Source organism: Echinops telfairi, unplaced genomic scaffold (assembly GCF_000313985.2).
Source record: "Echinops telfairi isolate 266 unplaced genomic scaffold, ASM31398v2 ScPeMD7_22;HRSCAF=79, whole genome shotgun sequence".
Classification (NCBI taxonomy): domain Eukaryota; kingdom Metazoa; phylum Chordata; class Mammalia; order Afrosoricida; family Tenrecidae; genus Echinops; species Echinops telfairi.
In genome coordinates this window covers 3,256,735-3,273,650 of record NW_022103919.1, presented here as the reverse complement: position 1 = coordinate 3,273,650, position 16,916 = coordinate 3,256,735, and the positions used below count along the sequence as shown (strand labels likewise).

The 16,916-nt window shown below is 50.6% G+C and overlaps 2 protein-coding genes across 2 annotated transcripts in view; both read right to left on the bottom strand.

Moving 5' to 3' along the window:
* Window positions 1–181, bottom strand: part of SLC27A4 (solute carrier family 27 member 4) — a 16,696-nt gene extending 16,515 nt beyond the window's left edge. Inside the window, exon 1 of the mRNA XM_004713277.3 lies at window positions 80–181. The gene's annotated coding sequence lies outside the window, so the exon portion shown is untranslated. The remainder of the gene's footprint in view (window positions 1–79) is intronic.
* Window positions 182–7,841: 7,660 nt separating this feature from the next.
* Window positions 7,842–16,916, bottom strand: part of COQ4 (coenzyme Q4) — a 10,692-nt gene continuing 1,617 nt past the window's right edge. Inside the window, exons 3-7 of the mRNA XM_045288513.1 lie at window positions 16,601–16,697; window positions 15,802–15,904; window positions 9,313–9,442; window positions 8,709–8,802; window positions 7,842–8,391 (exon numbers count right to left, since the gene is read on the bottom strand). Of these exons, the coding sequence (XP_045144448.1) occupies window positions 8,232–8,391; window positions 8,709–8,802; window positions 9,313–9,442; window positions 15,802–15,904; window positions 16,601–16,697 (584 nt within the window). The 3' untranslated portion in view covers window positions 7,842–8,231. The remainder of the gene's footprint in view (window positions 8,392–8,708; window positions 8,803–9,312; window positions 9,443–15,801; window positions 15,905–16,600; window positions 16,698–16,916) is intronic.

The following is a 16,916-nucleotide window of genomic DNA, read 5'->3' as shown; positions in this document are numbered from 1 at the left end:
AACGTCAATCGGACATGTTAAAGGCCTCCGAAAAGGGGGTAGAGGGGGGAGGGTTGAGAGACCCGCCTGGCCTCCTGACCTGAGTCTGATGACTTCTGGAGTATTGGGGTTCAGCAACTCCGAGCGTGCTCCGCTTCCTGGACAGCACCTTGGCGCCGCGGCTGCAGGGCAAGAATCCTGGACCATGCCCATTATCTTGTCAGCAGCCTCACACAGTTGGCAGAGGTTTGAGTGGTACAAAGGGCGCTGGTCGTGCCCGGCAGCAAATCAGTGAGCTCTCACCTGATGCAGGCCTTGTGCGCCCTGTCATTTGCCTTAGCCCCAGACACTTAGCCCAGCCCTGTAGGGCTCCGACCTCTGATTACAGTACTTGATTCTCTGATCGGCACAAAAGCTGGACATTGCACATTTGCCATTTATCTGTAAATTAATAATTGAACGCTCGCTTGGCCTTACAGAAAGGCAAGAAGGAGAGGCCAAGATCTTAAGTTTGATGGTGAACATGTACTACATTTTCTTTGCCAGAAAAACAAATTAATCATGGAAATCAAGCTCATGGCAACTTCATGTGGGTCAGAGTGGAACGGGGCTCCATGGGGTTTTCGGTGGCTGGTCTTCTGGAAGTAGATCTCCCACCTTCTTCTGACCTCCAGCCTCTCTGAGCACCTGAGCCACTTGCACCATCTTGGGACTGTCTTCAGAGCGGTCCAGTCTTTTGGCTGGCTGTCCCTCAGAAGTCTTTATAAGGGGCAGGGAGGTAATTTCAAGGTCTGTTCATGAGGCTCAAAGATGAAATCGTGGACTGTTGTGAATCTGGGTCTATTTATTTTTCAGCACAGAGGACCCGGGTAAATGAAGGCACCACTTTCTACTCCGTGGATGTCACCTGCAGGAGGCCGTAGGGTGCAGTGGTTATGACCGTGGACCATGGATCTGGACATTCCGCAGACTTGGGTGCAACTTCTCAACTCAAGTTCCTGTGACATGGAAACACGGAGACATACATATAAACAGGCATAAAGATGTTTAGAGGTTTGGAGTGGTGATTTGTGGTGAAGATTCCAAGTGGCCCTCCATGTATTCTTGTGTATTCTTTTATTATTATTATTGATTGGGTGGGTGACTTACATTTCAGAGTATTAACTCTGAATTCGACCGTTCAAACCATTCATCTACATACACACCCTTACTCACCCAGTGAGAGAATTCAACCTGGTAGGCATAACTGATCATTTTTTGGGGGTTGAGTTTGGCAAACCAGTTGTTAACAGGACTTTTATAATCAGGATTCTCTCCAAGGTGGGCAGCTACCCAATGTGGAAATCATAAATTTACATTCCTTGCTCTGTTAACGGTCATCGATGCTAAGTGTCCATAGTAATGTTTCTTCTTTTTTTTTAAGTAATGTTTATTCTGTCCATAGGTATAAAAAATTAGAACTATGCTTGTAATATTTATTCATCCCATAAATCTTGTTTACTTTTGAGGAAATACAACATTTTTATTCCTTTATATTTATTGTTTCAATAAACAAACATATAACATATAGGGGAACAATACCAAACAACCAGAGAGGGTGACACGCTGCTACAGCATTGATTTCAGCTTTGTATTATGCCCCAAATTCTCATGGGAGATTATGAGTGAATGATGCACTTCCTGAAAGTGTTCGAAGAGCTAAAAATATTGTCAGAACAATTGTAAGTTAGCAGAAGTGGGAAAAAAAGTTAGCAGAAGTGGAAAGCGTTTTTTCCAAAGATGAACATAATATGTTCAAAGAAGAGAAGTCACCTGTTTCTAACAGATGAAACACAATGACTACTGTCTAACTGGTCTACCTCTAAAGGAATGGGCTCCTACCCCTACAGCGAAAAGACGGTTAAGGAGAAATCACGCAGCCGATGATGATGATGCTACCCAGATAAAAGTGAAGAATATTGTGAGGATGAGGCAATATGAAAATATCATAAATAACAGTTTTATTGTTTGGGTTGTTTTTGTCAGGTATGATGTAACATTTCTTTACTAGTATTTTGAAATTATTTTTTATAACAATGTAATTTGTGCATCTCTTTTATTGTTCTTATTACATATTTAAATAATAAACTACATTTTGGTTTATATGTATTTTTGGTATATCTTTTTAAAAAAAATTTTTTTTGGTTTATCTTTTTTAAAATGATCATTAGGGTAGTGAACTGACTGTTAAATTATTTAAATCTCTCCACTTTCCCCACCCCTTATCTTATTCCCCCTCCTCCTCCTACCCACCCAAGATCTCTTTCATTCATATGGACTTCCAATCTCTTTGACTCCAGGTCTGCATTCAACCTTCTAGTTCATTAGTTCACTTTCAAAGCCTGTTCTCTTTAGAATGCTAATCTTTGTCTTTCTTGGTGTTTGTCCATGTCGGAGTGCTCTCTCAAGATATCTCTTCTGTAATTGACTGACTTCACTCAGCATAATCTCCAGGCCCCTCCTGTTGTGAGGTGCTTTGCGGTTTCATCATTGTTTTTAACAATGCACAGTGTTCCAGTGTGTACACCAAAGTTTCTTTAGCTGCTCTTCTACACGAATAGACTTTGGGGCTATGGCCAGCTTCTTGCTGTTGTGAGCGGTGCTGGGATGGACCGGGAGCGCATGTCTGTACGTGTATGGCTCTCACTGCCATCGGACATACACCCAGCAAGTATTCTGGATCACATAGGACTGCTCTTCCCAATCACTGGAGCTGGTGCCATATTGCTTCCCACAAAGGTGGTTCTCACTGACAGCTCCACCAGCAGCCGAGGAAAGTGCCAATCCCTCTGCACTCTCTCCAGCATTTGCTGGTTTTTGTGTTTTTGAATTGGGCTGTCTTTGTCATTGTAAAGTGGTTTCTCGTTTTTTATTTTCATTTTAAACAAGAAGCTTATTTAAACAACAAGATGCCTGACTTGAAGGGAAAACTATCCAGGCTTCATTTATTGCAGAGTAATTTACCCCTACTTAAAGACAGATTGTCCTACGTGTAACAGCTACATACAAAAGTTATAAAATTGTCCTTTGTTTAACAATGATAAATGAAAAACATTAAAGTTCTCGAATCGAACAAGGTATGCAAGGATTTTTTTTCGGTTGCTATACATTTTATTTATTTTTTTAAAAAATTATTTTATTGGGGGCTCATACAATTCTCATCACAATCCATACATACATCCATTGTGTCAAGCACATATGTACATTTGCTGCCCTCATCATTCTCAAAACATTTGCCTTCTACTTTAGCCCTTAATATCAGCTGCCCATTTCCCCCCTCCCTCATGAACCCTCCATAATTCACAAATCATTATTGTTTTGTCATAAGTTACACTGTCCGACATCTCCCCCCACCCTCTTCTCTGCTGTCCATCCCCCAGGGAAGAGGCTATACGTAGATTCTTGTAATTGGTTCCCCCTTTCCACCCCATATTCCCTCCACCCTCCAGGCCTCACCCCTCTCACCACTGGTCCTGAAGGGGTCATCTGTCCTGGATTCCCTGTGTTTCCAGCTGCTATCTGTACCAATGTACATCCTCTGGTCTAGCCATATTTGTAAGGTAGAATTAGGATCATGATAGTTGGGGGGGAGGAAGCATTCAAGAACTAGAGGAAAGTTATATGTTTCATCGTTGCTACCCTGCACCCTGATTGGTCCATCCTCCCCAGTTGCCTACCAATGGGCTTTGAGTCTCCACTCTGCATTCACCCACCTTTACAATGATATGATTTTTTGTTCTTTGATGCTTGATGCCTGATCCCGTCAACAGCTCGTGGTCACACGGGCTAGTGTGCTTCTTCCATGTGAACTTTGTTGCTTCTGAGCCAGTTGGCCGCTTGTTTATCTTCAAGCCTTTAAGACCCCAGATGCGATATCTTTTGATAGCCGGGCACCATCAGCTTTCTTCATCGCATTTGCTTATGCACACGTTTGTCTTCAGTGATCATATCAGGAAGGTGGGCACCCACTGATAGGATTTTTAGTTCTTTGATGTCTGATACCTGGTCCCTTCTGCACCTCATGGTCAGACAGGCTGGTGTGCTTCTTCCATGTGGACTTTAATGCTTCTCAGCTGGATGGCAAGGATTTTTTTATGTTGCTTTTTTGTTTTTGTTAAACAGCGAGAGCAAAATAACTTACTGGAGTCTAAAGAGAGGAGCTGAACGAGCAGGCCGCTGATGAAGGAGAGGGTGTTTTCACAGAACCAGTATCTTCCCCCTCCCGTCTCCACTGGATAGCGATCAAAACATACCATTAGCCATTTAGTAAAAATGGTAATAATAAATAAAGGGGCAAATGCATGCTTGTGCACACGCACCAGTTACGTGATGTACAGTAAAGGAGTGGGGGCGGGGAAATAGAAGAATAGAGGAGACTGTACGGTCATCGTCAGGAGGTGGTGGAAGCCAACAGTGGTTTCCTAATTGAGAACAGACTCTCGGTCGGTAGGAAGAGAGTTCTGGAGGAAAGGGGCAGGCTCCCTCTTAGAAGACGCCTCCGGTCTGCTGCTGGAACACACCCATTGCATCTTCATTCATCCTCCACCGTCCAATGGTGCGGTGTGTTTCATTGATTGGCTGTCGTCACATCGGAATCTGATCTGCCTCATTGACAACCCTGTCATTCCCAATGGGCTTTCATTAGTTTACTCTTGATCTTAACCTGCACCACAGAACCATCCTGCCCTGCCGCCTTCAGTCTTGACTCCTTCCTTGGGTGTCTGGCGGCCATGGTGAGCGCCCAAGTGCCCTCAGCTGCCACTTCACGAGTGAGGTGCCCGGTCCGCACCAAACGAGCACACAGGCAGCTCCAGCAGCCTCTCTCTCGTTGGTTTTCAAAAACCGTTTTATTGGCATTTGATTCGCATGTCATAACGTAATCATTCAAGCATCTTCAGAAGAGTCGGGCCATCATCATCACAGTTTCAGAGCAGTTTCTTCTTTCTCATGCTCACTGTCGTTAGCTCCCCATTTCCCCCCAACCTCCCCCGCCATGCCCCTAGGTCATGGTTCATCCAGTCACTGTCTCGATAGAGGTGCCGACCCTGGATTTCATATACAGAAAACCATGCCAGACAGTAACAATGACTCATGAAACAGAAAAACCTCAATAACAAATGAAGCAGGAAGGGTTAACACCAGAAACAACTTTAACAGGCGCCCAAAGGGTGAGCAAATGACAAGGCGGTAGTGAGATCATGCTTGTTGTTTTTACATCTATTATTAGTTGGAATTAAAACATATATCATTCTTGGGTTCAATCATGCCGCCGTTGTTTGATTTGCATCTCTGGGTTCGTCACGCGTTTCTTCGGCACCGGAATGTCACTTTCAGGGGCGCCTTACTCATGATTGATGCTTACAGCCTGGTTGACCTCATGAGTCCCGATGTAGGTCTAGACCTGGTGATGATTGCTGATTGCATCCGCAGGCTTCCCGAAAGCTCATGGGAACATTCCATTTTCATTTGATTTTTCCATGAACTTTTTGAAGTCCTCTGAAGAAAAATGAATGGGAAGTTCTGACTTTAACCCCACTAGGACCCGTGGGAGTAAGTGCATTTATTTACGTCGATTGCCAAAGCCATATGCAAACTGGGCAAGAAAGACCATGGGGGAGGGTGGTGGAGACTAGGTAGACCAAGGTAGTGCTAGGCACTGGGCCAGGCCTGGGGAGCAGGCAGAGCGAGGAACCCCCGAGAAGACTGCTTCCAAGCTGTTTACAGAGCTCACCGATCGATCGTTACTGCGATTCTCTAAATGCATTGCTTTTCAGTTAGGCGGAACTAGGCCACACTCCTGGTTCCCGTTATGCAGCTCTGAGTCCATCTCCTCTCCCCATGGCTTTTCAAGGTCACTTGTAGAGCAGGGAGATGGTCAGTCATCACGGTCCCTTGCTCCTAGGGCTGCTTAGGAAAATAACGCGTGTCACGTGCTCAGCACAAGGACCCTCAGCCTGTACTACTGCCCAGCTCTGAGCTGAGTTCATCACTGCTGAACCCCTGGCACCTGCATATGGTAAGTGCTCAGAAGACAGTTATGATTGAAGTGGGCTTGCATGTTATGGTAGGTGTGTGTGGGGGATTATGGGATGGGAAAAGCAATTGGAAAGGTCTTCAAGGGCTGGTCTGGGGAGTTTATCCCGCGGGGAGAGAGTTTGAGGGCAGGGGCTGGGTTCTATCTTTTATGGGATGGGCCTGGCTTCTGATGATCTCACAGTAGGCTCCTTTCCACTGACACAGCCTCATCCGCAAGGTATTGGGGAGCCAGCATCAGCACTGGTTTCTAGACTACTCAGGAACTGACATTTGGATTCACTTGGAGTTGAATCTCCACAGGGACTGAAGCGGCTTGGCCCCTGGCCTCCAGGAGGGGCTGACCCCATGAATCTTCAGTTCCACAACTAGATGCTCCTGGCTTTACTTGGAACATGTGACTGCAGAGGCTGCCAGGGCCTTCTTGACAAAACAGTTCCCGTTTCCTAAGAGTCTACCATGTGCTAAGACACACACACTCAATTTTACTGAACCTGACAGTGGCCATGATAAGCCAGGCCTAGGATGAGGCTTTGTAGAATTCATGGTAAAATTTCGTGATCTTTTCATTCTTTCCTAGGAAGTTTTTGAAGCCCCCTCTTAGACATGCAGTGCTTAAGAAAAACAAACAAAAAACCCCAAGCTCATGACCATTGAGTCAATGCCAACTCTTAGTGACCCTGTAGGACAGGATGGAACTGGCTCTGCAAATTTCTAAGATGGTAATTGTTCATGGGAGTAGAAAGCCCCATCTTTCTCCCTCGTGGTAGCTGGTGGTTACAAACTACTGACCTTGCAGACAGCAGCCCAAATGCACAACCACTGCGGCGCCACCAGGGTTCCCACATCACGGCAAACCTAAAACAAAACCCTCACTGCCAGAGGGTCCATGCTGGCGCCCAGCAACCCGACTGGACGGAGTAGAACTGGCCTTGTGGGTGTCCTAGGCTGTTAACTCTGTACAGGCACAGAGAGCCTCCTCTTCCTCCCAGAGAGCTGCTGGGGAGTCGAACAGCCGAGCTTGCAGTTAGCAGGCCAATAGGTCATCACCCACTACATCACCAGGGCTCCAAGCCACAGCCTGTGACATAGGACGGTGGGGTGATGTGGGGGCCGTAGGAACAGCACACTGTGGACAGGCAGTCCGTTCCTCAGTCGGCTGTCTGTAAGCAGGAACCGTTAGGTACAGTCTGCATCTGCAGCAGGCCGACGGTTTGGTCAGTAATCGGGGTAGCTCGCTGCTCCAGGAATGCTTCTGGTACACCACAGCATCTCTAAGAAAACACTCCGCTGGCTGTGGTTTGACTCCCTTGCTCAGGAGCATGGTTTGTTATCGTGGAGTTTTACTATAACAAGGGTTGGGGCACTGTCGTGCAGCACGTGAGTGTACTTCTCCCAATTCACAGAAGAGAACACAGAGAGGCTCCGAGGGTGAGGTGACCACTGCTGGCTGCAGAGCTGCTCACGGACAGAGCCCGCTGGGCCTGCTTTCAGAGCAGTGGCTGCCTCTCCTGAGATGATGCTCCAGGCCATGCCCTGAGGCTGAGACCAGGTCTTCAGGGTGGAATGAGGCTACTAGCAGCTTGTGTTCTGAGTGCTGTGGGCCTGCAGGTGGGGGACTCTGACAAACCAAGCCCCTACTGTGTGCGAGAGGAATGGGGGAAGATCCCTGCCCTCTTGGTCTTAGCTCCAGTATAGGGAAGTTGAGACAAGGAGGGGCAGGGTCAAAGCTTGGGGAATCCAAGGCGGGGCTGGCCTCGGCAAACCCGAGGGAAAAGGAAGGAGCAGACTTTTGACCAGCAGGAAGCCTTTATTCACAGAGAAGAGACCCACAACCCCTCTCTCTCACCCTTCCTCACTTGGCAAGACTCCAGCCTCACCCCCAGACAATTCTGATGGCGATGGGCCTAGACGGAGTCCTGGGTTGTAGACCTGGAGTATCCCACCTCCGGCCTGGACAACACATCCCTGTACGGCTTTCCCTGGCGTCCTGGGAGCCCCACTCCCGGGAAGCAACATCTGCTTTATCCTGAGTTGGCACACAAGGCCACTCGGCGGTGATTATGTCAAATTATGACAAGTGATGTCCAAGGGTCAGTCTTCACAGAAAGTGAGCAAAGGTAGTAGTAGAAGGGGAGCCTCTGCCTCCGGGGACAGAGGCCGGCCGCTCAGTCCAGGCCTCAGAGCTCCACGGGAGGCGGGGTGATGCCCAGCTCTTCCCGCAGGGCCAGCAGAGGCTGCTCCCAGCGCCGCTCGTAGTACACGTTGAGCAGGCACGGGGCTCGGCATCCATTCTGCACTGCCCACGGGATCAGCTCAGACACCAGCACTTGCAGGCTCCTGTCAGGCAGCAGAGGAAAACCGCACGAGGTCCCAGGGAGTGGGGCACTTCTTACCCCATCCTGAGCGTGCCAGGGCTACCTCACGCCAGGCAGACACTCCCTTGCCTTCCCATCCTCTCTGCTCATCCCCATCCCTCGGCTCTCTGTTCAGGCTTTCTCATTGCCCCGGAGTCCCCACCCCTTGGTGCCCCTGGGAACCACAGTTTTACCCCCCCACCCTCTGGTGCCCCACTCTTTCCACCCTTGCCTCCTGGCCGCCCAGCAGGGTGCTCTTGCCCCTGCCTGGCCTCTTTAGTCAGCCCCTGGAGAACTTACTGGGCACTGAGTCGGAGTGGTCCGAAGAGCGCACCCAGGAGGCACATGGGCAGGCCGGTCTGCACAGCTTCAAACCACTTCACCACGATCTCCCCTGAGGGACGGGCAGGAGGGGGTCAGTGCAGGGCTGGCACTAGCATTCCCGTGGCAGGCGGTGAGCAGGGGCCAGGAGAGGCAGGCACCTGCTCCATCTGATCACTAACCTGGGTCAACCAAGTCCAGTCCTGGCCTGTGCTGGGCCCTGGGGGTCTCAACTTAAGGTGGGAGAGCGGGGGGTGGGGGGACAAGAAAGAGATGGAAACAAGGCTGGGAAGGATGCACAGTCAGGGTACTGAGGCCCCCGGAAGTCAGGCTGAGAAGGGGCTAAGGACAGAGACAGAGGTCCTGATGGGGGTCAGAGCTGTGAAATCAGTGAAGGAGCCCTGGGAGGCAATGAGGTTAGAGATGGGGGTGTCACACACATTGCCCAGAAGTTAGGGTGAAGCAGGTTGTGGGGCCCCGAGTCAGACAACTGGTAGGTGACACAGAGAGGTGAGTCTGACCCAGGATGACGGGCCAGAGGAAGGGCCCCACCCCTCAAGGCAGCTGGCAGGGTGGCACTCACCCAGGATGTTGGTGGGCATCCCCAGGAGAGTGTGCAGCATGTCATGCACTTCCCGGTACCGCTGGATCACGTAGGCCAGCTCCTCATCGTCCACGAAGCGGGTGGGTGCTCGGGTGTCTGGAGAGACCCTCTGAAAACCATGAGCCTCCACTAGCGCCTTCCTCACAGCTCCCCGACGTCCCAGCCTCCTCTGACTCCACCAGCCCCACCGAGCTCATACCCACCCCAAGGGTCCCTGGGCTCTGTTCCCCTTCACACCCGCACACAGGGTGGGCCTGGCACTCCCCTCGGCTGGTTCAGCCCACCCATAGTTGGAGCCCATGGGAAGCAGCCCTAAATCTGGTTCTTAGCACAGCTGCTCCCAGCCTGGAATCTTCTCTCTTAGCCCTGCCACCTTCACCTTGACAACTCCACCCTCAGGACGGAGCAGAGGTGCCCCTGCCCCAGCCTTGGCTGACTTTCACACCGATGGGGGGGCTCTCTGCTCCAGGACCTTGTTCCATCCACGTGGTGGCCCTCAAGGGGATCCTGATGGCATGCGCATGCGATGCGCATGGTGATGACCGTACTTGCAGTCTACTACAGAGCCTGCCTGCCCCGGCCCCTGCAGGGTCTCAAGTGACCTGGGCGCTGTGTGCAAAACACACAGCAGGTCTCTAAGACTTAGGAGGAAAACAACATGACCCCTCACACTCCCCCCCCCACCTCCACCCCGTACTGTATGTTAAGATGATATTTTAGATCCGTTGGGTAAAATCAAATGTATTAAAATGAATTCCATTTGTTTTCTTTGCTTGTATGAGTGTGGCTAATGGAAAGTCTTCAATCCCCGTGAGTCAGGCTCTGTTTCTGTGGGTGCTGCTAGCGGCAGGGCGGCCCGCTTTGCTCACTGCTCTGCCTCCCCTGCCTGGCAGCGGCTCCCCTTCCATGCCTGGATGACGAAGGGACAGTGCTTATCCCGGGAGGGCTGTCAACTGTCCTCCCTTCCCCACCCACTGCCTCTGGGGGTCCTCAGCAGCCCATCCAACACGGGCTCAGCCTGGTCTTCCTGTTCTCTTGGCACGGCCTCCGTCTGTCCAGAGGCCCAGAGCTGACCTCTCCATTCGGGTTAGGCCTGCTGGGTCAGGGCTCAGGAAATTCTCATTTCCCCTCCTTGCTGTGTAATGCTGAAAGCAACTAGTTAAGGATCAAACTGTGTCCCCAAAATGCTCACCCCAAAACCCCGCAAGTCGTTGTCAACTCATAGCAACCCTACAGGACAGGGTAAAACTGTCCCTGCGGATATCTGAGACCATGAATCTCCTGCGGGAGGGCCTCCTCTCTCATGGGGTGTGGCTGGGGGTTTTGAATTGCTGACCTTGTGATTAGCAGCCTAAGGCCACCAGGGCTCCAGTCCCCTAAACAGGTATGCAAATATCAACTTCCATAGCTGTAGTCTCTCTTTGTTATGTTAATGATACAGTATTAGCAACAGTGTGTGCCTTAATCCAATCTCTTTTGAGATGTAAAAGAGTTTAAACAAGTAAAAAAAAAACAAACTCACTGCTACCCAGTTGGTGCTGACTCAGCAACCCGATAGGACATCTGAGTTGGAATTAGCTCAAAGACAGTGGGTTTGTCCGTCCCCCCCTTACTTAATAACTGTAGTTATCAAGTACCTGCAATGTACTAATACTGTCAGAGGTGCTTTACATATATTATCATTTCATCTTTGCAACAATTTTACTAGCCTCAGATACCGGTAAGGAAAACACCAGGCTCAGCAAGATAAAGTAGCCTGTCCAAGATCACGCAGGTAAGAACGCAGCCGAGGCAGGACTGGAAACAGATTTCTGAAGTGCAAAGTCAGGAAGCTGACCTTGCAGTATTGCTCAGCAGGCTGGTGCCCTGAGGCCTGAAGGATGGATGCAGGCCGCCTCGCTTCACAGGAAGACTGCAGCTCAGGGAGGTCAAGGGTTTGCTCGGGGACATCAAGTTAGGAAGAGGCAGGAAGTCCAACTTGGGCTAGTGGAACAATCAGATACGCAAGGATGACACTTCCTCCTCTGATGGCAGCCTCACCTTGAATTGGGACAAAGGTGGCCCTGTACATTCAAGTGTCGTAATCACGAAGGTTGTTACCCACAAGTAGGCTCAAGGGTGCAGGTGCCCATGGTGGCCCTGGAGACAGGCCCTTCCCTACTCCCCTCTATAGGAAAATGGACTAATGACTCCGGGGGAACCTCTGAAAGTGGTCCCTCCCTCAGTGGCACCTGGGCAGGTCACTCTGGCAGGGTCTCCCAGAGGAACTGTGCGTGTTATTAACCCCTTCAGGGATGGCATGAAAGGCAGCACGGGATTGCCCAGCCGAACCCACTGGGTCAGGAGAGCGTGGGGAGCAGGTGAGGGTCCCCGATGTCACTCACAGCAGTGGCTCTCAATGCTCCCCTCCAGACATCAGGGGGTACTTTTGAGTGTCACAACTTAGGTGGATGGACGATGCGACTGGCATGTAGTGAGCAGAGGCCGGGGTGCTACTCAGTGTCCCAGAAGGCAGAGCATGGCCACCTACAACAGAAAAGTGTCTGGCTCGACATGCCATTAGTGCCAAGACAGAGCAGCCCTATTCTGGAGCAACCTTTGGTCAGTCACTGCCTTCACCTCTTCCGGCCTGACTGGTTCCTGGGGCTGGGCTAGGTGACTAGTTGGCAGAGGTGCTGTGATGGGCTATGTATGTGATAGTGTCACAGATGGTTGGTGAGCGAGAGCTCACTTAAAGATTGGCAGTCTGAATCCACCTCGCAGTATCACAACCTTCAACACCTAGCAGATGACACAACCTCGCTTGCTCAAAGTGAGGAGGACTTGCAGTCAAGAGATCACATGGGGGGAGTGGGGAGGGAGGGGGGAAATGAGCAACTGATATTAAGGGCTAAAGTAGAAGGCAAATGTTTTGAGAACGATGAGGGCAACAAATGTATATAGGTGCTTGACAAAATGGATGTATGTATGGACTGTGATAAGAATTGTACGAGCCCCCAATAAAATAATTTTAAAAAAAAAGAGAATTCACATGACGTCTTGTCTGGGGTAAATCTGCTGCACCAGACGACTCTACAGTGTTGAAAAGCTAGGATGTTACTTTGAGAACTGAGCCATGACTGACCCCAGCCATGGTATTTCCATCGTTTCCGATGCATGTGAAAGGTGGACGCAGGATAAGGACGACCAGAGAATAGGTGCGTGTGAAGAGTGGGGCTGGGGAAGAATCTAGAAAGCACCGTGCACCGCCTCACTGTCTCAGAAGAAAGACAGCCGGAACGCTCTTTAGAGACAGGATGGTGAGCCTTGGACACGTGGTCAGGAGAGGCCAGTCCCTGAAGAAGGGCTTCATACTTGTAAAGTGGTGGGGAGTGAAAGAGAAGACATTCCATGCGAGTGATGGACGGACAGAGTGGCTTTATCAACGGCTCACACACAAGAACGATCAGGAGGATGGCACCGCCAGTGTTGCACACAGGGTCGCCATGCGTCAGACGGCACGCAACAGCAGCTGCAGTGGTGCCGCAGAAGCAAGGCCTGGCGATCTGCTTGCTGTGAAGATTGGTCGAGAAAACCCCATGGAGCAGATCTACTTTGTGACACAGAGGGTCACGAGGAGCCGGAACCGACTGGCTGGCAGTGGGCGTGGTGTTGTATGTGCTGGGATGGCGGTGGGGTGGGAGCAGGGATACGAAGGCGGTCCTTTTGTCACCTCAGGGCTTTTCATACATCAGATCCTGTTCCTGTCTTGCTCAGCACCTTCCAACGCAAAACCAAACTCACCGCCATCCAGTCAACCCTGATGAAAAACAGCCCCAGAGGACAAGGCAGAACGGCCCGTATGTTTCTGACACTGCCATCCTTTACGGGGCTTTCAGAGAGCCTCATCTTTCTCCCATGGAGCAGCTGGTGGGTTGGAACTGCTGACCTTTCGGGTTAGCAGCCCAACTTGTAGCCCACTGTGCTGCTAACAGAGTCCTTAAAGTCCTCCGATGGCGTTCAACTGCTCTTATTGCACAGTAGCGCCTCCTTCCTGAGGCCGGCAGGGCCTGTGTCCTGCCCAGCTCCAGCTCCCTGGCTGCCTCTACGAAGCTACATCGGCTGTCTCCCTGTTCTGAAATGCACAGAAAGAGCCCTGCACTTCCCAGCTTTGCACAAGGCTGGCCGTCTACTGTCTTTTGGGTCTCCTGCTCAGAACGGCCTCCCCCGACTGCCCTGGCAGAAGTGGTGGCACCTTCAAGGCACCAAGTGTTCCTCTATCACATTCAACTCTTTTCTTCGTAGCGCCTACCTGCAAGAATCTAAGCCGGCACTGTTCATCGGATCCTCCCCACCGAGACTAGAACCGGGTACATTCCAAAAACCCAAGCTCATGGCCATCAAGTCAGTTCTGAATCATCGTGACCACACAGGACTGTCCCTCTGGTTTCCGAGACTCTACATCTTCACAGGAACAGACAGCCTTACCTTTCTCCCAGTACATCCCGAGTACTCTATACATATTTTGCCTACACTGCCGTGTTTTATTTTTATTTTTTAATTTTTACGGCTTTACTGTCTGCCTCCCTAACAGTACAAGCTCGATAAGGGCAGGGCCATTGCGGGATAAACAATCGGAGGAGAAAACAACCGAACTGATGGTTCCGGGGAACATGGGAGAGAGGAAAGGAAGTGGGTGCTAACAAACCCAGGGACAAGGGCACAACAAGTGATCTAAAATCGATAGCGAGGAGGGCATAGGATGCCTGGTAGGGCTTGATCAAGGGCAATGTAACTGAGAGGAATTACTGAAACCCGAATGAAGGCTGAACATGATAGTGCGACAAGAGGAAAGTAAACAGAAATAGAGGAAAGAACTACTTATAGGATATTTATAAAGGTGTAAATACAGGCATGTATATATGTAAATGTATTTACATATAAATATAAATAGGGAAATAGATCTATGTACATATTTATATGTTAAGTATTAAGGTAGCAGGTGGATATTGGCCCTCTAGTCAAGGACTCCCTTAACACAAGAACACTTTGTTCTAATAACCTGGCATTCCGTGATGCTCAGCTTCCCGACACAATCGCTGAAGACAAAATGTGTGCATAAGCAAATGTGGTGAAGAAAGCTGATGGTGCCCGGCTATTAAATGATATAGCAAAGATATAGCGTCTGGGGTCTTAAAGGCTTGAAGATAAACAAGCAGCCATCTAGCTGAGAAGCAACAAAGCCCACATGGAAGAAGCACACTAGCCTGTGTGATCACGAGGTGTCGATGGGATCAGGTATCAGGCATCAAAGACCCAGAACAAAAAATCACATCAATGTGAATGAGAGGGAGTGCAGAGTGGAGACCCAAAGCCCATCTGTAGACAACTGGACATCCCCTTACAGAAGAGTCGCGGGGAGGAGACAAACCAGTCAGGGTGCAGTATAGCACCAATGAAACATACAGCTTTCCTCTAGTTCTTTAATGCTTCCTCCTCTCCCCCTCCACTATCAGGACTCCAATTCTACCTTACAAATCCGGCTAGACCAGAGGATGTACACAGGTACAGATAAGAACTTTAAACACAGGGAATCCAGGACAGATAAACCCCTCAGGACCAATCATGAGAGTCGCAATACCAGGAGGGGAAGGGAAAGGTGGGGGGAGAAAAGCAGAGCCAATCACAATGATCTACCTATAACCCCCTCCCAAGGGGATGGACAACAGAAAAGTGGGTGAAGGGAAACACCAGTCATTGGTTTTTTTTTTGAAAATAATAATAATTCATAAATTATCAAGGGTTCATTAGGGAGGGAGGGTGGGGGCGGGAAGGAAAACATGAGCTGATACCAAGGGCTTAAGTAGAAAGAAAATGTTTTGAAAACGATGGTGGCAACAAATGTACAAGTGTGCTTGACAAGGGGGGTGGATGGACTGTGATAAGAGCAGTACGGGCCCCCAATAAAAGGATTTTTAAAAATGAGAGAGCAGGGCTCTTGCCAGCACCGTTCACCACTGCGGCCCTTTCGCAGGTGATGGCACACGACAGGTAACAACGCAATACAGGAGCCCTCCCCCGGCCCCACGCCCCATTCTCCAGCCTGGAATGAGGAATGCCACCTGATGTTCCCCAGGGAAGTCGCCACCTCTGGAACTAGGGGACGTGGTGCAGAAGGTTAAGAACACGGTCCGGCTTTCGGTGCCACCTCTGACAGTACTGGCTGTGGGAAATCAGCGGCTCGCATCAACGCTTGGAGTCCCATGCTACAAGCAGGAAAACACACCCGCCGAGGACAGAATATACTTGGCGGGGTCGTGAGAGGAGTCAGAGCAGGTAGGAGCCCGGAGGGCCGTGCTACCACCTGCTCTTGGGCCACAGAAAACGATCCAGCCCTGGCATCGGAGCTCAGGGCTCCTCCTTCCTTGAGATGTCACTCTCAGGCCACCCTCTACCCTCGCTGGTGAGGACTAGAAGCCGGGCACTCACATTCACATCCAGGAAACGGAGGTACTGGCGGCCGAAGGTGCCCTCAGGCAAGCTCTGGAGCTTGCCCAGGTCAAGGGTGGACAGTGCAATCCGGGGACGCTCCCTGCAATGGAGAAAACAGGCCTCGGGGGTTGGAAGGGCACCAGCAAAAGTAGGTAGGTGTAAGGTGAACACATTTGTGAGGAGTGGGGAGCAAAGGGCAGCGTGGGGCCACACTTTGTAGAGCGCCTCTAACTAGCCAGGCCAGTGGCAGGGACAGTCTAGGCAGGCAAGCAGACATGTGATCTTACATGATCTTACTTACAAAGGGTAGGGAAAGGTGCGGGGCGTGGGGGTGCGGGAGGCTCTGGGAACTTTGTGAGGCACAGAACCTGTGGCTGAAACGGGGCCCAAGCCACCATAACATGCAATCCCAGGTCTTCAGAGTCGGGAGGTAAAGGGCGCTGCCAATGTTGGGCAGGACCTAGCCTGTGCAGCCACCCCTGACCAAGGTATCAAAGAAAGCTCCCTAGGGCAGGGGTTCTCAACCTTCCTAATGCCTCGACACTTTCATACAGGTCTTCATGTGGTGGTGACCCCCCAACCATAACATTATTTTCATTGCTACTTCATCGCTGTCATTTTGCTACCGTGATGAATCTGGCGACCCCTGAGAAAGGGCCGTTCGACCCGCAAAGGGGTCGAGATCCACAGGTTGAGAACTGCTGTCCTAGGGGAACACAACTGTCACCATGTGACTCTACAGAGATCAGGACCCCCAGAAAACGGACCCCCTCTCCAAGACAGAGCTGGCACCTACTGCAGGATCTGGGCACCCTCTGGATCCCTCCTCATCTGGTCCCTGAGGGCCTTGAGGGTGTGACGTCCTGTGGTCTCCCCTAGGACAGCAACCATGTCTGGAAGGGCAGAAACAGGCACACGTGGTGAGTTCCCCGACCTGGTAGGAGCCTTAGTTCCTACAGGGAGAAGCACTGCCCTCTGAGCTCTGAGGGCTCACGCGGGCACTGGCAGGGCACTCAGAGGGCTCATGCGGGCACTGGCAGGGCACTCAGAGGGCTCATGCGGGCACTGGCAGGGCACTCAGAGGGCTTTAGTAGATCCGCCTGCATGACTAT